This window comes from Euleptes europaea, chromosome 1, assembly GCF_029931775.1.
Source record: "Euleptes europaea isolate rEulEur1 chromosome 1, rEulEur1.hap1, whole genome shotgun sequence".
Lineage (NCBI taxonomy): Eukaryota > Metazoa > Chordata > Lepidosauria > Squamata > Sphaerodactylidae > Euleptes > Euleptes europaea.
In genome coordinates, this window is record NC_079312.1 from 116,268,070 (window position 1) to 116,290,432 (window position 22,363).

General features: G+C 47.9%; 1 protein-coding gene across 1 annotated transcript in view; it reads right to left on the bottom strand.

Moving 5' to 3' along the window:
- NOTCH3 (notch receptor 3) overlaps positions 1–22,363 on the bottom strand; it is a 78,426-nt gene that overhangs the window by 29,315 nt on the left and 26,748 nt on the right. The window contains exons 3-13 of the mRNA XM_056857778.1: positions 16,830–16,972; positions 15,455–15,790; positions 14,756–14,878; positions 13,290–13,523; positions 12,599–12,754; positions 11,068–11,253; positions 6,764–6,877; positions 4,953–5,066; positions 2,541–2,774; positions 1,498–1,608; positions 411–603 (exon numbers count right to left, since the gene is read on the bottom strand). Coding sequence (XP_056713756.1) covers positions 411–603; positions 1,498–1,608; positions 2,541–2,774; positions 4,953–5,066; positions 6,764–6,877; positions 11,068–11,253; positions 12,599–12,754; positions 13,290–13,523; positions 14,756–14,878; positions 15,455–15,790; positions 16,830–16,972 — 1,944 coding nt within the window. The remainder of the gene's footprint in view (positions 1–410; positions 604–1,497; positions 1,609–2,540; positions 2,775–4,952; positions 5,067–6,763; positions 6,878–11,067; positions 11,254–12,598; positions 12,755–13,289; positions 13,524–14,755; positions 14,879–15,454; positions 15,791–16,829; positions 16,973–22,363) is intronic.

The following is a 22,363-nucleotide window of genomic DNA, read 5'->3' on the forward strand; positions in this document are numbered from 1 at the left end:
TTTCTAACAGTTAGAGCGGTTCCTCAGTGGAACAGGCTTCTTCGGGAGGTGGTAAGCTTTCCTTCCCTGGAGGTTTTAAAGAAGAGGTTAGATGGCCATCTGTCAGCAATGCTGAGTCTATGTCCTTAAGCAGATCAAGAAAGGGAGGGCATCTTGGCCATCTTCTGGGCATGGAGTAGGGGTCACTGGGGTTTTTGGGGGGGAGGTAGTTGTGAATTTCCTGCATTGTGCAGGGGGTTGGACTGGATGACCCTGGTGGTACCTTACAACTCTATGATTCCATGATTCTATTTGACTGGCCTATAAGGACTTAACCATCTCCTGTCTTCGCAGCTATTCCAAGACAACAGTCCAGCAACCCCTCTGAAAGTTAACCTGCTGTGAGATGCACTCTGGGGATCAGTTCTCACCCATTGATGTCATCGTGGCACGTGCCGTGCGTACAGGGGCTGCTGCTGCACTCGTCCACTTCTGAATAGCAGTGTGGATCATGGAAGCCCTCAGGGCAGACACAAGAGAAGCCGTCTTCACCATCCACACAGGTACCGCCATTCTTGCAGGGATTGGATGCACATTCGTTGATCTCCACATTGCACAAGGGACCTAAAGGAGAGAAGGGACTGCTCAGCCACAGAATAGACAAGGGCATCTTTCTCAGGCCCCTTTCAAACTGCCCTTATAATCCAGCTGAGCAGCAGGTTGCTAATGGATTTTTTGTGTCAATTTAGACTTAACCGATTTGGCTCCCGGCCACTAATGAATTTTTTTACCTCTTCAGACAACGCTGCTTACGTCCCGTTGGCATCGCGGGGCTCTGCTGCTTTTTATGAAAACAGCTTTCTTCCATTTCGTTCTTCCTTGCACTTCTGAATTGTTCCAGTGTCTGGAGTGCTTCTGAAAGGACTACTATTGTTTTCCTGCCTTTTTTAGCAGTGCATGCTTTTTCAGCTTTTTTTAATGTTCTGAGATTTGCTCTATAGCACCATAGCAATCCAATGCATCCAAATACTGGTGATACAGCAATTCAGTACTATATCACCAGCATTCGGATGTATTAGGTTGTTATGGTGCTATAAGGGTTATAGCTCAAATCTCAGAATGTTCCCCCAAAAAAAACCTGGAAAAGAACGCATTGCCAAAAAAAGGCAGGAAAACAATAGTGCCGCTGTTTGAACTGGCCAGAGTACTTTAGAGACGGCTCATAGACGGATTGAAACAAGCTGTATGAGTGCCCATCTCTGCATCACTTTACTTGGAAATGGGCCAACAATGGATGACATCTGAAAGGGGCTTCAGCTTTGAGGTCAGTTTGATCAGCCTCTTTTTCCCGATCTAAGCTTAGTCCACATTTGAGAAACACCCCCCCTCAAGCTCTGCCTGTCAAAATGCAAGTCCAAATATGACGTCATTTCTCAATCAAGTGTTGCGAATGTTGAACCAGACCTCCTCTCCCCTTCCTCTCTCCACCCCCTGGCAATAACTCTACCCAGCCATCACCTGTGAAGCCTGGTTTGCAGATGCAATCGTAACGGTTGATGCCGTCACGGCAGATGCCATAATCACAAGGGTTGCTGGCACAGTCATCAAAGTTCATCTCGCAGTTCACACCTTAGGGAGAAAAACACATCAGAGTCCTGGGCAACGCTACAGCCACACCAGCAGAACCCACAGCAAGCAAAGGAATTCCTTCCTGCGAGGTGTGGCATGCAGATGAAGGAAGGAGAAACTAGGAAGGGAAGTTGTCACACCTCATCATCTACTGTCTGACAATGCAGCATATGCAATCTTGGGCTGCATCAACAGAAGTATAGTGTCCAGATTACGTGAAGTGATGGTATCACTTTATTCTGCTCTGGTTAGACCTCTAGAGTATTGTGTTCAGTTTTGGGCACCACAATTTAAGAAAGATGTAGATAAGCTGGAACGTGTCCAGAGGAGGGCAACAAAGATGGTGAGGGGTCTGGAGACCAAGTCCTATGAGGAAAGGTTGAAGGAGCTGGCTATGTTTAGCCTGAGGAGGAGAAGACTGAGAGGATATATGATAACCATCTTCAAGTACTTGAAGGGCTGTCATATAGAGGATGGTGCCGAGTTGTTTTTTTGTTGCCCCAGAAGGTCGGACCAGAACCAATGGGTTGAAATTAAATCAAAAGAGTTTCTGTCTAGACATTAGGAAGAATTTTCTAACAGTTAGAGAGGTTCCTCAGTGGAACAGGCTTCTTCGGGAGGTGGTAAGCTTTCCTTCCCTGGAGGTTTTAAAGAAGAGGTTAGATGGCCATGTCAGCAATGCTGAGTCTATGTCCTTAAGCAGATCAAGAAAGGGAAGGCATCTTGGCCATCTTCTGGGCATGGAGTAGGGGTCACTGGGGTTTTTTGGGGGGAGGTAGTTGTGAATTTCCTGCATTGTGCGGGGGGTTGCACTAGATGACCCTTCCAACTCTATGGTTCTATGATTCTATATGATGCACACATGGTCCACAATGGATTATACACAAGCAAAAAGAAGGCTATTCCCAGTGAAGGAAAGAACCATGTCCTACCTGAGGTGCCTGGCTGGCAGTGGCACAAGTATTTATTGACCAAGTCAATGCACTTGCCACCGTGCTGGCAGGGATTGCTGTGGCACTCATTGATCTGGTTCTCACAACGGTAACCGGTGTAGCCAGCTGCGCATGTGCAGGCGAAGCTGGCAATGCCATCCACGCACTTGCCATGGTGACAGGGATCCGGTGAGCAGTCGTCAATGTTCCTCTCACACAGAGGCCCCTCAAAACCTGTGCAGGGAAAGCAGCATCAGCACGGTTCAATGCGATTTGTGCACACAGCATGCTGGGAAAAGCCCACTTTTTATAAAAGGTCAAGAATCCACTGACCAACATTTTGCCAAAGTCTGATATTTCAAATCTAGATGCTGCTGCCTCTCTGAAAAGATGCCTCCAAAAGTATCTGTCTTCTTTGTAATGACTGTTTGTTCTGGATCAGTTACAATCCCTTAGTTAACAGTCCTGAAGCTTCCAAAGATTGATTGTCATTGTCTGACAAAAAAACAAATTACATACAATCTAAAAAGGTAAAGGTCCCCTGTGCAAGCACTGGGTCATTCCTGACCCATGGGGTGATGTCACATCCCGACGTTTACTAGGCAGACTTTGTTTACGGGGTGGTTTGCCAGTGCCTTCCCCAGTGATCTTCCCTTTACCCCCAGCAAGCTGGGTACTCATTTTACCAACCTCGGAAGGATGGAAGGCTGAGTCAACCTTGAGCCGGCTATCTGAAACCAGACTTCACATGGAGCTGCCTTATACTGAATCAGACCCTTGGTCCATCAAAGTCAGTATTGTCTACTCAGACCAGCAGCGGCTCTCCAGGGACTCAGGCAGAGGTCTTTCACATCACCTACCTGCCTAGTCCCTTTAACTGGAGATGCCAGGGATTGAACTTGGGACCTTCTGCATGCCAAGCAGATGCTCTACCACAAAGCCACAGCCGCTCCCCATCAGGATCAAACTCAGGTTGTGAGCAGAGCTTGGACTGCAGTACTGCAGCTTACCACTCTGTGCCACGGGGCTTCCTCACATACAATCTACTTTACCAAATAGTTCCCTCCTTTTCAATTTGTCAGATAAGAGAAACACTTCACTCTCTTCAAATAAGTTGGGAAGAATTAAGAAACGCTCTATGAAATGACCCTTTCCCCCGTTAAACAGTCTATTGTCCACAATCTTCCCTCAAGGGTACAGTCAGGCATTCATAAACTGCAAGCTTTCTATAGATCCAGACTCATCTTTTTGGTCAGACGCGCAACCCTCTTCAGAAGATGGAGCTCAAAAGCACCCATTCTTTCTACTTCCAGCAGAAGCCCGCTAAGCAAACTGCAGGTTGGTTTTCCTTTGACAACCCCCTCCCCCACACCTGCATCTATCCCTAAAAAGTGGTTCTATGTAGGCATTTTTTAAGTCAGTTCACCAATCTTACAGAACTCTGCCTTCTAGCCTTAAACTGAACTTAGCAACGGAAAAGAGAGCAGAAACCCTGCAAGTTCGAACTTGCTCTTCCTTGGGCTCAGGAATACAGAAACCTCACTCAGTGCCGAAACCAAAAAAGAGGTATGAATGGCCCATGAATCAGGCCCTGCCCGCCTACTACTTTCCCTCATGCTTCAGTTAGCCTTCCATTAAAAGTGCTCAAGCAAGCTTGGGAAAGGATCGTGCCCCACAAAGCATGCCCTTCTCATGGCTAGAGCATGCATGGCTTTTAAGAAAGGCAGCTGTAAAGGAGGGTTTAGGAGAGGTCTCCCATTGCTGTTCTTGGACAAATATCACCACCACATTTTCTCCTAGCTAGACTCAGCTCCACTCCATCAGTACAGGAGCAGGTTGCCAGACACATGTTTCGACATGTAAAGCTGCCTTACAGAAAGTCAGGCCGCTGATCCATATATCTCCCTCTTGTTTGCTCTGACTGTCAAGAGGTTCTCTGGGGCCTTCAGCAAAGAAGGATCCTTCCAAGCACCTGTTACCCAAGATTCCTTACCAGGTTAAACACAGAACCCTCCTGCAAGCAAAGAATGTGTTCTATTACTAGGCTACAGCAGCAGCAGAAGAGTTGGTTTTTATATGCCGACATTCTCTACCACTTAAGGAAGAATCAAACCGGCTTACAATCACCCTCCTTTCCCCTCCCCACAACAGAGGACCAAGAGAGGTGGGACCCAGAGAGTTCAGAGAGAGCTGTGACTAGCCCAAGGTCACCCAGGTGGCTTCATGTGTAGGAGTGGGGAAACCAACCCAGTTCACCAGATTAGCCTCCGCTGCTCATGTGGAGTGGGGAATCAAACCCAGTTCTCCAGATTAGAGTCCACCACTGCTCTTAACCACTATACCATTCTTAAACTACAGCCATGCCCTAACATATCAAAGGCAATAAAGTTCTGCAGCCAAAAAAAAAGTCACCTTCTGTACAACGGCACTCATAGGCATTGGGCCGATCCACGCACTTGGCACCATTCTGACAGGGTGTACTGGCACACTCATCTATGTCAATTTGGCACATCGAACCGGAGAAGCCTGAATTCATAGTGAGAAAAAGGGGTTAGGCACAGCAAAAGAAACAGGAAATGTGCACCAAATTCTGACAATGTTTACCCCCCACATAGCCCAATGCAGGGGGGGAAACAACCTGCTGATGAGCATGGAACCCCTGCTACTATTTATCCACTTTGATACACAAAATCCTGAACCATCTGTGCAAAGGAGCTACCGCGTGGGTCAGTACTGTTCTGGAAAAACAACTATCCCAGTTTCCCCCGCTGAGCTCCACACAGGGCTATGTGAGAAAACCCAATGAACTCAGAAGCCCCCAGCTGCTAGCAAGAGTGAAAAGCAGTTTGAAGATAGACAAATACTGTCTAGGAAAGCAAGAAGAAGAAGAAGAAGAAGAAGGCTGGCAAAAGGGTCAGTGGGGAGTGTCCAAAATAGGTATATGGCTAGATCAAGCCTGGTATAGAACCGACATTTGGACTGGAACTTCCAAATACAGAGAGGATAAGCAGGCTCAGGCTGGAAGGAAAATTTATGTGGGACAGAGGTTTCCTCCTGCTCCAGCCGGCTTGCACAGTTCAGCCCTACCACCAGAGGCCCATAGCAAGGGCTCTCACTGCCCCCCCACTCTCCACAGGGGGCTTTGCGGTGTCTGCCCCACATGTAAATTGGGTTCAGGGGCCTGTGCGACAGCCTGGGGGAACAAAGGTACCATTGTCCCGGCTCCCACACAGCAAGCTATAGGCCTGTCTGTCAATCAACCCTAGAAACAACTGAATGGAGGACAGCCCCCCCCCCCCACCCGCTCAGTAGCAGAGAGGCTAGGCAGGGCCTGGAGAATGAGCCGGCTGCACATCCCGAGGGCTGCGGCTGTGTCCCAAGCACCAACGACAAACTAGGAGAAGGAGACGAAGAAGAAGTGTTGGTTTTTATATGCTGACTTTCTCTACCACTTAAGGAAGAATTAAACCGGCTTACAATCACCTTCCCTTCCCCTCCCCACAACAGATACCCTGTGAGGTAGGTGAGGCTGAGAGAGTGTGACTAGCCCAAGGTCACCCAGCTGGCTTCATGTGTAGGAGTGGGGAAACAAATCCAATTCACCAGATTGGCCTCTGCCGCTCATGCGGAGGAGTGGGGAATCAAACTCAGTTCTCCAGATCTGAATCCACCACTCCAAACTACTGCTCTTAACCACTACACCATGCTGGCTCTCGAAGCAGGCTCCCAACTCAGCAAAGGGCTCCTCAGCAAACTTCCCCACAATGCAAGGGATGAGAGGAAGCACAAGGGGCAGTGTGAGCCTATGAAAACAACAAGTCTGCTATGGCGCTCAAATTCAGCACACCCAGCTGAGCTCATGCCAGAAGCAGACACACCCTAATTACAAGAGGGAAAAAATGGTGGGAAGAAGGAATAGAAACCAGGCTCCCTACAAAAGGGCAGAGCTTTCCTGGTCTTCTCAAAGTGAAGACTGGACTGGCTTCAGGTGCATACAGATATCCTCTCTCTGAGAGAGGGAGAGAGAGGGAGGGAGAGAGAGAGAGGGAGAGGGAGAGGGAGAGAGAGGGAGAGGGAGAGAGAGAGAGAGAGAGAGAGAGAGAGAGAGAGAGATTCAAGCTCACCCAAGGAATAGAAAGGTTATCTCTAGTGTTCTGGGGTCCAGGTTCATTCTTTCCCTGGCCAAAAGATGAGTGCCCTGTTGGCAAAACGCTGAGGCTTACCTGAGGGGCAGGTGCAGCTGAATCCATTGACAATATCCTTGCAGACACCCCCATTGACACAGGGGTTACTCTCACACTCGTTGATGTTGATTTCACAGTAGGTGCCGCTGAAACCTGCAACCCAGATTGACGGGTGTCACAAAGCCCAGCCTTATCCCAACGGGGCCTCTTCCCACCTATCCCGCACAATGCTGCACACGGCAATAGTGCAGCAAGGGTCCACCCATCCTGGCAAGGCCAGGCCCAGGAACACTAAATTACTATGTGAACACAGGCATTCCCTAAACTGTGACATTTTAATTGCAGTGCAAAACCCAAGGCATTCATCAAATCCTTGAAAATCTAAGTCTTAACCACACAAAACAGCTGCTGTCCCTCATGACTGCCAAGATTAAGTTTTAAAAGGTGGATATAGTTTTCACCATTAGAAGGTCCTGAATCCAAATGGGCCGAAACACCTTTTCCCCATTTCGCCTAACTCCCTGCCCTTTTCCTTGACTTCCCAATCCCATCTTCCCTGTTGCTGCCCCCTCGGTGCCCCTGTGCTCCATCACTTCCCGTCTAGGATTTTAACGTATCTCCATTTTGTAACCAGGTCAGAGAATCTAACTTAGCTGAACTGTGTCAAGTAAGCTGTCGCCACTTCTACTGACAATGAATGGAGCCTCAGTAATCATATTTGATCAATTAATTTTAAAAGTCTGCGTAGCCTGTGTAACTGCTTAGTGTATTCTGTGTTTGGGTTTCAGACTTGCAGTAAAACAAAGGTCCTTTTCATGCTCCAACCAAAGAACAAAAGGCGCAACCTTTCCCACTAATTACAACCAGTGACAGAAAAGGAAACTAGCAGAAACATCCTAAACAGGGTTTTACCCTTTTGAGCCCATTGACTTGAATGGACTTAGAAGGGAGTAAGGCTACTTAGGACGGCACAGTAAAATGGTTTATTCTTGCTCAGACACTCACAAAATGATACACAGACATTTCACATGTCTTATATTGAGCAAGACTATTGGTCTCTTTAGTTCAGCGCTGTCTATTCTGATTAGCCACCGCTTCCTAAGTTCATCTCCCTGCCTTGCTTCCCCCACAGTCCATTTTTAGTTGGAGATTTTAAGGAGCAAAGAATGTACTTTAATGACAACCTGCAGGCACCCTTCCTGCTGTAAAGGCAATGGGATTCTATGGCGATGGCAAAGGCAACTGTAATCCAAAAAAGGGCAAATCACAGGAAGGGGACACTGGATGTCCAATACATTAAGATAGATTGTGATCAGACTGCTGGACTTGATTGGCTTTGGTCTGATCCAGCACCGCTTTCCTTATGTTCTTAAGTGAGGGACAGACTACTGAAGAATGGAAGCCCCGTGCAAGGGCATCAACAGACCCAGGTTCTGTTGCAAAATCTGTCCACCTGCCCGCCTCCAAACATACCAGGCAGGGCTGCTCCAACGTGACAAATGTTGCTTTAAGGCACAATGCTACATTCCAAGCTTTGCCCTTCCAAGTGGCCATAACAATATGAAGTATGTTTCTGCTTTGTGTCCAGACCAGGGAGAAAAGCAGAACGTAAGTACAAAATAATCAATTAAAATAAAATAGGAAGAATCTACTGCTTAACAGCACAACAGAAATATATCAGGGCACAATCCCTTCCCTTGGCTACTTGTGAAGCATCTTGGCAGACAACTGCCTTCAAATAGCTATCTCAGCTTCTGAGCGGGGCACAATCACACCTCCGTGCACGCTCCCTTCCACGTTTAAGACTGTCAAAGAGAAGTGACCAAAGGGGCAGAATCTTCTCACTTGGAAAATGGGCAAAGACTGCCCTGAGCTGCACAAAGCTTGCTCAAAAGCCACAGCCATTAAAATACCACCTTCTTCTGCTGCCCCTCAGAAATGAATATACAGCCTGGTTCCCAGGGGCACTTCATCCATTATCTTTTTTCCTACCCAATACACATTCTCGTGCAAGAAAAACCAAACAAATCAACACCATGTACTGGGTCATTTTTGAAGTTAAAACCTTTTGCTATAGTTACACATGTCCAGTAACTAATGCACAGAACAGCTTCCAATCATGGGATTCAGGCAAAAAGAAAAACTCACGCAGTCTCCAACTGTAACAATGCATGTGCTTCTTTCCTACTTCGATTTACTGAGTTAGAAACAGCACATATGAAGCAGCCCCCCATTCCCCCTCTTCTGGCCTACCACAGCCACGCTGCCCAAAGCTTGGCGAGCACACACAGAAATCTAAAACAATGGTGATGCAACATCGCTATACAGCATGTAATTTGTAATCTCGCAGCACAAGATCTTCGAAATGCAGTCATCTGCAGCGCATGGGCATACTCCTTGCCTTTTCCAGAGGCGCTTGGAAGAATGAATGAGACGGAAAGAGAAGCCCCTGGGCAACTACTCATCTATTTCCCCCCGTTGACAAAATAGCCAGAGCTGGGAACTGTGTCAGAGGTTGCAGTGACCACAGGAGGGAGGCAGGAGGTGAGTCCAACAGGGTCATGCAGGCCTAGGGTTTCGCATCAGTGAAAACAGAGGAGTCAGGGCCCACATGGAGGCTTGGGACAGACTAGTGACATTTTTCCCCCAATTTGTCTTGATGAACAGAGCTGAGATTTGAGAGTGTCAGAGGAGAGGACAGGCGGAACCACGGGGACCTGCAGACCGCGAGGGCCACAGTTCACACTGCAGGAGAGCGGGAATCAAAGGCAAGGCACTAATGCATATGCTCACATGGATTCAAGAAATCAGGGGTATATGCACAAGGGTGTATGGTGTGCAAGAAGTACCGCACCGGGAACAGTGTGCTCTTTTACAGACTTACACCAGTCAAGGCCATTGACCTCCAAAGCCTTAGGCTAGAACAAATGGGCATACAATTGCTCTGCTCATGGCCCAGTCGAAAACTCCCCAGCTTGTGGCTGCAGGAAAGAACAGGCGAGGAGAGAACACTGTGATGTTATTGCATACGGCCTCCTAATTGCTTAAGCCACTTATCAAGGCTCTAGGCCGAGCGCTTCAAATCTCTTCCTGCACCCTGGTTTCTGGACACTGCATTGCTAGCTTGGAGCGGAAAAGCCACACTAAACCAAATTTACTAGCCACTAGTCCAAAGCCATTCCCAGCTAGTAGGACCCACCCCTCCCCCAGGTCTGCACAAAACAGCCAGCATTAGCCAATGAGTGAGCAAGCAAGGAGAATGTTCCTCCCCATATGGGGTAACAGAAGCACAAAGCGCAGCCGATTCACAGTGCCCGCCAGGCCAGCCCCACCATTAATATTCCAGGCACAATGCCACACTCCCACTGTCTGTATGAACGCTGCCCTGATTTGCACAGCACCCCATCTCCACTGCACAGCCACAATGGGGGGCAGCCATAGGTCCATCCTTCACTCGCCAAGGATTCCTCCATATAGATCTCAATACTGGTCTCAGCCCCATAACTGCACCCGAGGACCTCTGAAAGGCTATCAGCTGAAGGTAAGGTTAAGCATGGCAACAGCCGGTAAGATGGAGGGAAAGAGAATGTCAGCAGTATCCCCGTCCCTAGCTGTATGTGAACAGCTCAGTATTCACAGCACCAGTTTCCTCCACTGCATGGCCCTTCTGCATGGACTCCTCTAGACTGTATTTTCCATGTAAACTGGAAGTACTAACCACCTACACTGTCTCGCCAGGGAGACTCAGATTAGACCGCTTCCAAAAACCACGGCCATCGCCATGACAATCTTGCCATCTGCTCTGTTTCAGCTACACTCTGTGACTCAGAAGTGCCAGTTTCCAAAAACATATCTGCTCTTTTCACATTATTACACAGAGCTTTGAACACACAAACCCATGAAGCTGCCTTGTACTGAATCCAACCCTCGGTCCATCAAAGTCAGTATTGTCTACTCAGACTGGCAGCGGTTCTCCAGGGTCTCAGGCAGAAGTCTTTCACATCACCTACTCGCCTAGTCCCTTTAACTGGAGATCCGGGGATTGAACCTGGGACCTTATGCCAAGCAGATGCTCTACCAATGAGCCACAGCATCTCCCCTTTACAAGATCTCTGGAATAGGTTATTGACAGCGAACAGAAGCAAGGAAATGAACTGCCTTAGCTCACTCAGCAAGTCTACTTGCGGCAAAGATTTGACCCCAGGACTTTAGACATCCACGTCCAGCTGCATGCCTGCCGATCCTTCCCGCCCATCTCTCTTCTCCCTCCCTCCCACTGCCCACAAAATCAGAGGCTGCACTTCAGACACTCTGCCTCAATGGCTGATGATGAAGGAACCCACCTGACATGCAGATGCAAGTAAACTCGCCAATGCGGTCAAGGCAGGTAGCATCATTCTGGCACGGCATGGAGAGGCACTCGTTGATATCCGTTTCACACCGTGGGCCTGCGTAGCCACGCCCGCACTGGCACAGGAAGGACCCTTGTGTGTTCACACACTTCCCAAAGTGCTCGCATGGATTGGCTCCTGGAGATGGTAAAGGCACACAAAGTGGAAATGGTTGGGCCAAAACTGTATCCCCCTCAACGTTCCCTTCAAGGAACAAACCCAGCCAAGAAGAAGTATTGGTTTTTATATGCTGACTTTCTCTACCTCTTAAGGAAGAATCAAACTGGCTTACAATCACCTTCCCTTCCCCTCCCTGCAACAGATACTTTGTGAGGTAGGTGGGGCTGAGAGAGCACTGAGAGAGCTGTGACTAGCCCAAGTTCACCCAAGCTGGCTTCATGTGTAGGAGTGGGGAAACCAACCCGGTTCACCAGATCACAGTCCGTCACTCATGTGGAAGAGCGGGGAATCAAACCCGGTTCTCCAGATTAGAGTCCACCGCTCCAAACCTCCGCTCTTAACCACTACAACACGCTGGCTCCAAGGAACAAGAAAAGTATTCTAGTTAAGGTCAACCACTGTAAAACGGTTTTACTAGCTAATAGGCCAACCAGGGCCCCACTCAATAACCCCTTGAACGTCCAACAGTAGAGTGGTGGGTCCTCCTGTGTGTGTGTGTGTGTGTGTGTGTGTGTGTGTGTGTGTTAAGTGCCGTCAAGTCGCTTCCGACTCATGGCGACCCTATGAATGAAAGTCCTCCAAAATGTCCTATCTTTGACAGCCTTGCTCAGATCTTGCAAATTGAAGGCTGTGGCTTCCTTTATTGAGTCAATCCATCTCTTGTTGGGTCTTCCTCTTTTCCTGCTGCCCTCAACTTTTCCTAGCATGACTGTCTTTTCCAGTGACTCTTGTCGTCTCATGACGTGACCAAAATACGATAGCCTCAGTTTAGTCATTTTAGCTTCTAGGATCAGTTCAGGCTTGATTTGATCTATAACCCACTGATTTGTTTTTTTGGCAGTCCACGGAATCTGTAACACTCTCCTCCAACACCACATTTCAAAGGAATCTATTTTCTTCCTATCAGCTTTCTTCTCTGTCCAGCTTTCACACCCATACATAGTAATAGGGAATACGATGGCATGAATTAATCTACTCTTGGTGGCCAGTGACACATCCTTACACTTCAAAATATTTTCTAGCTCCCTCATGGCTGCCCTTCCCAGTCTCAATCTCCTTCTGATTTCTTGGCTGCAGTCTCCCTTTTGGTTGATGGTGGAGCCAAGGAATAGAAAGTCTTGAACAATTTCAATTTCCTCATTGTCAACCTTAAAGTTTTGTAATTCTCCTGTAGTCATTACTTTTGCTTTCTTGATGTTCAGCTGTAGTCCTGCTTTGGCACTTTCTTTTTTAACTTTCAGCAGTAGTCCTCCTACCTTTCCACTTTGATTCTGAAAATCTGAGAGAGGTGCTTTATACTCACCAATGGAGCACTCGTCTACGTCCTGGTCACAGGCTCCTCCCGAGAAGCCTGGTGGGCAGGTGCAAATGGCCCGGCCATTCATTGGGTTAGTGTCACAGATGGCATCTTCATGGCAAGGGTTACTGACACAGGCATCATCCAAGTGACAGAGGAGGCCTAGAAAAAAGTAAGGCCGTGAGAGGTAACCACATAACAGCAGCAAGTACAGACTGGGAAGGATTCATGGGAGAAGCAATATTGACTTCTGCTCTTCGCCTGTGCAATCTCTTTCTATTCTAGTAGAAAAGAACAAGAGTCCAGTAGCACCTTAAAGGCTAACAAAATTTCTGGCAGGGTATGAGCTTCTTCAGCTGGCTGTTTTATGCAAACCTGGGTGAGGGAAGGGTCCTACTAGCTGGGCTCTTCTTCTTCAAGAAGTGAGGTGTGACTCACAAAAGCTCATACCCTTCCAGAAACGTTGTTAGTCTTTATGGTGCTAATGGACTCTTGCTCTTTTCTACTGCTATTGACAGACTAACACAGCTACCCATCGTGATCTTTTTCCCTTCTAGAAAGACACTCTGTTCATGTTACCCAATATCCCATCTGCCCATTCTATTCTTTTCACAACACTGCCCAAATCCTCTAAATCTGCTGAACAGAACAAAAACGCACGAAGTTGGCACATTATGGGAGGTCAGAAGCCAGCTACCTGTCTTGCCCATAGGGCAGGCACAGTAGAAGGAAGCCACACGGTCATGGCAGGTGGCACCATGGAAGCAGACCGCTGTCTGACAGTCATCAATGTTCTCGCTGCAGCTCTCTCCTGTCCAGCCATTGACGCAGACGCACGAGTGGCCTCCATCTGTATTGAAGCAAGTGCCTCCGTTGTGGCACGCGTTGGGCTGCAGTTGGCATTCGTCCACGTCTTCAGTGCAAAATTGGCCTAGGGTGCCAAAGAGAGGATTAAGTCTGTCTGTACTCAAAAATCTTCCGGACCAAGGCTGGAGCACCTTCTCTCTCTCCCTCCCTCATCCTCCCAACTCCAAGTTCCCCTCGCTCTTCTTTGCCCTGAAATACCCAAGGCTAGAGGTGGTACAGCCCTGACCTGGATGGCCCAGGCTAGCCTGATCTCGTCAGATCTCAGAAGATAAGCAGGGTCAGCCCTGGTTAGTATTTGGATGGGAGACCACCAAGGAATACCAGGGTTGCTGTGCAGAGGAAGGCACTGGCAAACCACCTCTGTTAGTCTCTTGCCATGAAACACCCAAAAGGGGTCACCATAAGTCGGCTGCGACTTGACGGCACTTCACACACACACACACAGAGGTGGTACAAATTTCATCCAGTGAAAAGATGCCTTGCTAAGGTTCACAAAGAAACCCTGCAGAGGATATGAGTGCCCATTTCACAGCCAGGACAAAGTAGATTTTGTTCAAAACTGGAAGAAGGAAACATTTTATTACCTCTTCTGTACTCCAGCCAGAACTCCTGACTTGGGAGGCTTATATTTAGCCCCAGCGACAAAGAAATGACATTCACACACCAGGGCCTAAATCATTTTCCAGATCCAGAGAAGCCGCTCTTTCTCCTACCAGATGCCAATCCTGATGTTTCCTACAAGGTGTCACTCTTTGCTTTAGCAGCCAAGAAAATCTGAGCTAAAGCTGTTTTTAATCAGGGAATTTAACATATTTAAATACAAGCTTCTTAGGGGTCAGACTGTTTTAAAGTTATTTCAATGTTATTTTATGATATTTTAATGTTATTTTAATGTTTTGTATGGTGGATTGTGATGGCCTTTGGCTGCAGACAATAAACTTTATATCACATTATATCACATTCACACACCTAAACCATAACACCCTTTCCCCCATTTCAACACTCTAGATCAGGGGTGTCGAACTCAATTGTTACGAGAGCCAGATATAACATAAATGTCACTTGGTTGGGCCATTCTCTTCTCCATTTGCGTAATTTATTTATATTTACTTGGTCGGGCAGGGCCATGCCTCGCCAGCCCAGATCAAGAGTTGGGGGAGGGTGGCTGTCTCAGCTGGCTTGTGGGCAGGATAAGAGTTCTCAAGGGGCCGGATCCAGCCCAAGGGCCTTATGTTTGACACCCCTGCTCTAGATAGTTTGAATCAAGTTCAGGCTCTCAGACTGATATATCAATACCTGTCCATTCTGGGGGACACTGGCAGTTGTAGGTGTTGACGCCATCCACACATGTCCCCCCATTCATGCACATGTGGTCTGGACAGTCGTCAATGTTGACCTCACAGTTGTGGCCCTCAAATCCTGAGGATACAAATTAAGCCAGGTTGGTAACTGTGGAAAGGCAAATCCCACAAACTCCCCGCAACCCATCCGTAATGTGCCACCAGGTTTCAAAGTGACCGGCTCAAGCTTTCCCAGCAATTCAACCACAGCAGCAGCGACCAACAAACCCAATTTGGAACAGAGCTCGTGAGCTCCCCTCCCCTCTTCCGAGACCCATTTCCTCTTCAGATCTCAGAACCGAAAAGGAGAAAGAATTAGCCAGGTATTCCAATGAGTTCTGGGTCACATAGGCAAAGCTGCAGCTTCAAAAGCTACAGTCGCCATCTGCCAGTTCTTCCCACCTCCCCCTGGATTGCTTCCTTCCTGCCCCACCAAAGCCTTCAACAGCTTCCCATGAGCTTCCTGTCAGGAGAACAAATAAGACGCAGCGCAGCCCAACAAGAGGCAAAGAGCTAGGCTTGCATTCCAAGGGCCACTCTCTGCATCACCCGCCCGTCCTGAGGGATCGTCTTGCCTCGGATCTGCCTGTCCAGCACTCCTCCCCACTTCCTCACAGTAACATTAAATAACCAATTCCACACACTGTTCACGCACCGGGCAAGCATGCGCACTCGTAGCTGAGTTCTCCCGTCTGACGGCAGGTGCCCCCATTAAGGCACTGAGAAGGGGCGCAGGGGGTTGAGACGCTCTCGCAGAGCTGCCCTGTGTAGCCGGCCTGGCACTGGCAGCGGAAAGAGCCAGGTGTGTTGAGACAAGTGCCCCCGTGCTGGCACAGGCCAGACACCCGGCATTCATCCACATCGCTCCGGCAGTTCCGGCCCTGGTAGCCAGGTGGGCACGTACAGTTGTAACGGCCGTTCCAGTTGGTACAGCGGCCACCGTTGAGGCAGGGCTTGCTGGCACAGGCGTCGATCAGAGAGCAGTCCTGACCTGGAGAAGGGAGATGGAAGAGCTAATGAACATTGGGTTTGGAAGGATCCCACTTCTCACCAATAGTCTTTACTGACTCACCCTGGAGTCTTCCCCAGTGGGTCAGTTTTTTTTAATTAAAGGTAAAGGTCCCCTGTGCAAGCACCGGGTCATTCCTGACCCATGGGGTGACGTCACATCCTGACGTTTAATAGGCAGACTTTGTTTACGGGGTGGTTTGCCAGTGCCTTCCCCAGTCATCTTCCCTTTACCCCCAGCAAGCTGGGTGTTCATTTGACCAACTTCGGAAGGATGGAAGGCTGAGTCAACCTGGAGCCGGCTACCTGAAACCGACCTCCGTTGGGATCAAACTCAGGTCGTGAGCAGAGCTTTTGACTGCAGTACTGCAGCTTACCACTCTGCGCCACGGGGCTCCTGGTCAGTTTTTTACCAGGAGAAAAAAGCTTCTAGAACACACACATGATATCTGACTACGCATTTGTTATAGTAGACAATAATAGATAAATCAGCTTAATAGTTACAGTATCTAGCAGTTAAATACTTGATTACTTAATAATAGTAGCCAATGTTTTCACATACTAAATGTGTATCTCAGAAATGCACCAATTTAATGGGCAGGCTTAGAAATTTTAGGGGTGTAAAGGTATATAGATATCAAAATGCAGAAACCTGGGCATAGACATGTTGTTATTTATGTCTTTCCCCCTATATCCTTTTCCCTATTTTCTTTTTTCTGTATCCCCGTATATTAAAAATAAAATTATTTTTTTTAAAATAGAACACACACATGAAGCTGCCTTACACTGAATCGGTCTATCAAAGTCAGTGTCGTCTACTCAGACTGGCAGCGGCTCCCCAGGGTCTCCAGGCAGGGGTCTTTCATAACACGTACTACTTGATCCTTTCAACTGGAGATGCCAGGATTGAACCTGGGACCTTCTACAGGCTAAGCAGCTGCTCTACCACTGAGCCACAGGCCCTCCCCCAGAACATCTACAGACAGCCCTCTTTCCCAATCCACCATGCCCGTCTGCCTCACCTCGGAAGCCCTTGGGACAGGTGCACTGGTAATGCACAGTGCCATCACGCAGGGTGCTCTCACATGTGCCCCCATTGGCACAGGTTGACTGGTGGCAAGGATCCTGAAACTGGCAGTGCTCTCCAATCAGTCCAGGCTGGCAGCTGGCAGAGAAAGAGAGCAAGAAAGTTTATAGATGACATCAGGCATCATGCCCACAGTATACTGGTGACACCCTGGGACCTGAAGTACCAAACCCTACAGCTATCAGGAAGGGTGCATGGGGAAAACAGAAGGGAGCAAGGGGCCACAATATGAGAAAACCCAACTCTAGAGAAGTTACATGCAGGATAGCGGAGGACTGGAGCTGGAAGTCTCTGAGAGGAACATGTCCAGGCAACAGCCTAATACTCTCAGACTGTGTTCAGATTTCCCTTGCTGCACACCGCCTACGTTTACCTCTCCAGGAAATAGCAGGCAATGGAATTAAAATGGCAAAGCTCTTATGTGGTGCTGGAGCACAGGCCAAATGATCTGAGACAGAAGGCATGGAAAGAAGAGGACTATGCAGATGTATCTCCGAGGGGCTCCTATCTGAAGCTACACCAGCACTAGCAATTCTAAAAATAACTGTCGCAAGAAGCCCTGAACACCCATGGGCCCCAGAAGAAAATGGAAAATTAGTATGGAAATGGTGGAGGATACTAGTGGAGCATGCTAGTGGCGCATACTAGTCATGATGCATACCTATTCTCTCCAGGATCAGAGGAGAGCGCCTATTATATTAGGTGCAGTGGAACACAGGCAGGATAATGTTGCAGCTGTCTTGTTTGTGGGCTTCTGGTTGGCCACTGTGTGAACAGACTGCTGGTCTTGATGGGCCTTGGTCAGATCCAGCCTTTCTTATGTTCTTATGAAAAACAGTAGCTTCTTGATACAGGGACTGTCACACCCAGATGAGGAACTAATTAAATGAGTAGTTAGCCTGAACTTTCACCTGGCTCCACGCTCCCCTTTGTAATGTATCATCCAGCCTTGCAGGACTCAGGAGCCCCACCCAAGCAACTTAAGAGCTCTATACAGTGACCCACTTTTCCCCCTGTTGAGAAACTATTCCCGAAAGACAACTCTCTCACTAACGTACTCCACTTGTGTCTGTCATCTGCAAAAGTATCTGCCCACATTTGCCCTTGCCAAGCTGAAAATAGGTATCTTAAACATTGGCCTTCTGTCAGGTTCCTACCCAACCATTTCCTCTTACCAGCAAATTCTAGGCAGATCTAAGAAAAGACTGCTTCCCACCCAGTATAAAATTTCATCAGCAGAGTTCACTGCAAAACACTGGACGAAGGCAGGAATGGAGTGTGGCTGAAGGAAGGACCAGATGTTTATGCATATAACAAACCACTGAGCTCTGCACTATTGAGCATGGCCAACATGCTGAGAATGCATACATGTCTTGATGCAGAACTGAAGTCTAGCTTGGAGAGAGACGGTCATTATGACCAATTTATCTATAATTATTACCTAAAGGCTTAGGCACCTTATTTTATAGTGTACAGTATTGATAAAGGACACAAAGCAATACACAAGTCTTAAATGCAAAAGCGAAGTATATATACAAATACTGAATCTGGAAGCGGTTGCAGAATCCTGTTAAACAAACGTCTAACCCTCAAAGTTCAAAGCAAACTACAAAATCCTTCTTTCCAAGGAATGAGTGGAGATTCCAGTAGCCTGGGGATGAATCCCTAGTTCAGGGGTCCCCCACAGTGTGCCCGCCAGCACCTTTCCTGGTGCCCACTAAGTATTTTTAGAAAGTGGGTGGGGCCAGGTGCTTTTGCTGATCAAGGCTTCTGATTGGCCATTTGAGCTGCGACTGGCTGTGCAATTTTTTTAAAATGTTGCTTTGACAGCAGCTGCCACCACAGCACAAGGATCTTTACTGTCTGACGGAAGCTGAACTGTGGCAACTATTTGGTGGCTGGTTCTACTTTCTGTGGCAGTCGTTTTGTGGCTGTACCCACCATGCTCTGTCAGAATTCCAAATGTGCCCACAGGCTCAAAAGGGTTGGGGACTCCAGCCCTAGTTGTTTCTCATAACTCTTGATCCCCTCGTTGAACTACTCCTAGCCACCCTCCCAGAATCCCTTCAATGCGAGCTTTCTCCCCTAGAGCAAGACCAGCTCCCTCACCCCCAAGCCTCCCCCCTCAATAAAAGCCAGCTCAAGAACCAAGGGAAGCCGCATAAAGCGAATTATGAACAAGAACCAAGGGTTTATAACTGTCCAGCTCTTCCAGTAAGGAAACAGCGGGAACTTGAGGGCATCCCTTTGGTTTCTGGAAAGGGGTAGTTCCTTCAGCTGCTTCTCACCCAGCAGAATATTCTCAGTACCTAGAAGGGGGAGGTGGAAAGAATTTCCCATTGGCCCCTCACATAAAAAATACAGCAAGGGAAAATGCTGCCTGGGCCTGGAAGACTTAGCAGAAAAAGAGCTGGTTTTTATACCCCGATTTTCTCTATCTTTAAGAGTCTCAAACCAGCTTACAATCACCTTCCATTCCCCTCCCCACAACAGACACCCTATGAGGGAGGTGAGGATGAGAGAGCTTGAAGACAGCTGTGACTAGCCCAAGGTCACCCAGCTGGCTTCATGTGGAGGAGTGGGGAAACCTGCCTGGTTCACCAGATTAGCGACCGCCACTCATGTGGAGGATTCAAACCCAGTTCTCCAGATTAGAGTCCACAGCTCTTAGCCACTACACCTCACTGGCAACCCAATTTGAATTAAACCAGTTAAAATAAAAGCAACTTGTGCAGATTTAGGGAAGGAGGAAGAACAACCAGATACAGGTATACTTCTCTCTCATCTCTCCTCTGTGAATCACTCTGGAAGGATCTGGCAGCTTGGGGTTGCCAGGTCCCTCTTTGCCACCGGCGGGAGGTTTTTGGGGTGGAGCCTGAGGAAAGCGGGTTTTGGGGAGGGGAGAGACTTCAATGCCATAGAGTCCAACGGTCAACGCGGCCATTTTCTCCAGGTGAACTGATCTCTATTGGCTAGAGATCAGTTGTAATAGCAGGAGATCTCCAGCTAGTACCTGGAGGTTGGCAAACCTATGGCAGCTGGCTGCAAGCAGGCTAATCCCAACACTCAAAAGTTACTTGCTCCACTAGCGTGGTTCCAGGAGAGACAGGAAGGCGATGGCTGTCACAAGGAGGGCAGTGTGGGGATTACACAGCTCCCCTCCTTAATCCCTGGCCATCCTGGAGTCTTTCAAAGCGTCCCCTGATCCAGACTCGGCAGGCGGCCCCTGTAAATGCGGGTCTCCCCAGACCCCTCTCCCCCACCCCTTTGCCCACAGCCTGCCATTGCCATGGCAACACAAAAATGCCTGTTTGTTCTTCTGGCCCGAGCTTGAACAGCTAGTCCCGGGCACCGGCTGAGACAACAGCCAGAGCCTTGCAGTCCAAAGAGGGATCAGACAAGGAACAGCAATGTCCAACATGACACCTCTTTGCTCTCACATGAGGTAGACAGTGCAGGGGGGCAAAAAATAAATAAATAAATCCAGCCACGCTGTGGGGATTTGTCAACTGAGCAAGGTTTCTCAGCAGCCTACATCTAAAGGGTGTGTTGTGGATTTTGTGTGAGAGGAGGCCAACTAAAAGTTAACCCAAGCGTCTGCCGCTCATGTGGAGGAGTGGGGGAATCAAACCCGGTTCTCCAGATTAGAGTCCGTCGCTCCAAACCACCGCTCTTAACCACTGAACCATGCTGGCAGATCTCTGCCTTCAGCCTGTAGGAGGAGCCCAGAAAAAGGGGCCAACATCTACGCACGGTGGCTGAGAAGAGAAGGCTCTCAGCAGAATCCAGAAGCTGTAAAAGGGACAGTCACCTGATGGGAAAGGTGCCACTGGAACCCAACACCTGAGAGGAACCTACCCTGCGAAAAGAACCAGAAACAGCAACAGCTCTTCCGAGTGTGCATAAAATATTGGGATTGCAGAGACTGTTGTCTGCATTTATTTCATACATTTGTTAGGCAAACTGATTGGTTAACATGTTAGCCACAATACGCAATTAATCTGTTCTTTAGCGACTGAATTACTAAACTAGTCCTTATTTATCCAATCTCTGAATTCTGACTCTCAAAATAAATCTAACCCCTATTGTGTAAGCTTCTAGAAGTGTGTTCGTGTCTGGATGGAATCCATATAATGTTGTTCTTTAAAGAAAAAATGACAAATCCATATAATGAAGGTTTGAATACTTTACCTGAGGAACAAATGCCAACAAAAATGCCACACATTTCCCCCCCACAAACATTGCACCCACTCGTACAATGGAACTACTTTTCAACACCATCCAGCTCCTCCACTCAGCTAAAACACGGCAGCAGATGCACCCTTAGTCAGCCTCCCCAAAGTCTGTACAAGTCATGGTAGGTCTAGATCTCCAAGTCATATTCAGATCCCTCCCTTATATACACCTTCAGAACCAGACAAAACGCAGCAGGCATGCCTGCTTTTCTCTTCCAGCTGGGGTGAATTTACAGGACATAACAATGAAGCTTCGTGGGTACAGGATGTTTTTAAGACAAGTGGTTTCTATGATGGAAGAAACCAGACCAGAGATCATTGGCACAGTTCCTTGTAGCCCTAGCAGATAATGTTTTCACTGGGAAGACTGGTCATTCCCCCAAGACAGAACAGCTGGGGGAAAAGTATCTTCCACCTGAAGGGGCTGTGCTGAGAGATAGACAGCAAACCATGATTTTACTATAGAATATATTGGCCCCAAGAAAAAAATAGATAACCCTTGGCAAGTCAAATATACATCTCAGGCATATGTGGAGAGGGGGGCATCACGACACATAAACGGTGTCCACAAAACTATCGTATGATTTGGATTTATTAAGTGCTGCTAAGTGCTATTTTTTCTGTTAAAAACACTGATGTATAATATTGGAACATATTTTGGAACCAAGTGTTGAAACATATCTTGACTATACTATGATGTTTAACGTATTGCTGTTGTATTTTTATTTTTGTTGTTGTCATCATAAACTAAACTCTAAATAAAGAGTTAAAAATATTCATCTCAGGATGAGCAAACATAAATACTTTTGGTCATGTTTGTCTGTCTGTAACTGGTCTGTAATTGAACACATGAACACATGAAGCTGCCTTATACTGAATCAGACCCTGGGTCCATCAAAGTCATTATTGTCTACTCAGACCGGCAGCGGCTCTCCAGGGTCTCAGGTAGCGGTCTTTCACATCACCTACTTGCCTAGTCCCTTTAACTGGAGATGCTGGGGACTGAACCTGGGACCTTCTGCATGCCAAGCAGATGCTCTACCACTGAGCCATGGCCCCTCCCCTTGGCATCCTACTGCAGGACAATATCAGTGGTTCAGAGGAAGTACGTAGATAGGCAGCAAAACATCACCTGAGTTAACAAGTAAGGCCCTGTTCATCTGTTCAACACTCCCTCTTGCCCTTGGGCAGTATGAGGACAATCTCACTTACCAACCTGGTGTAGCTAGGTGTC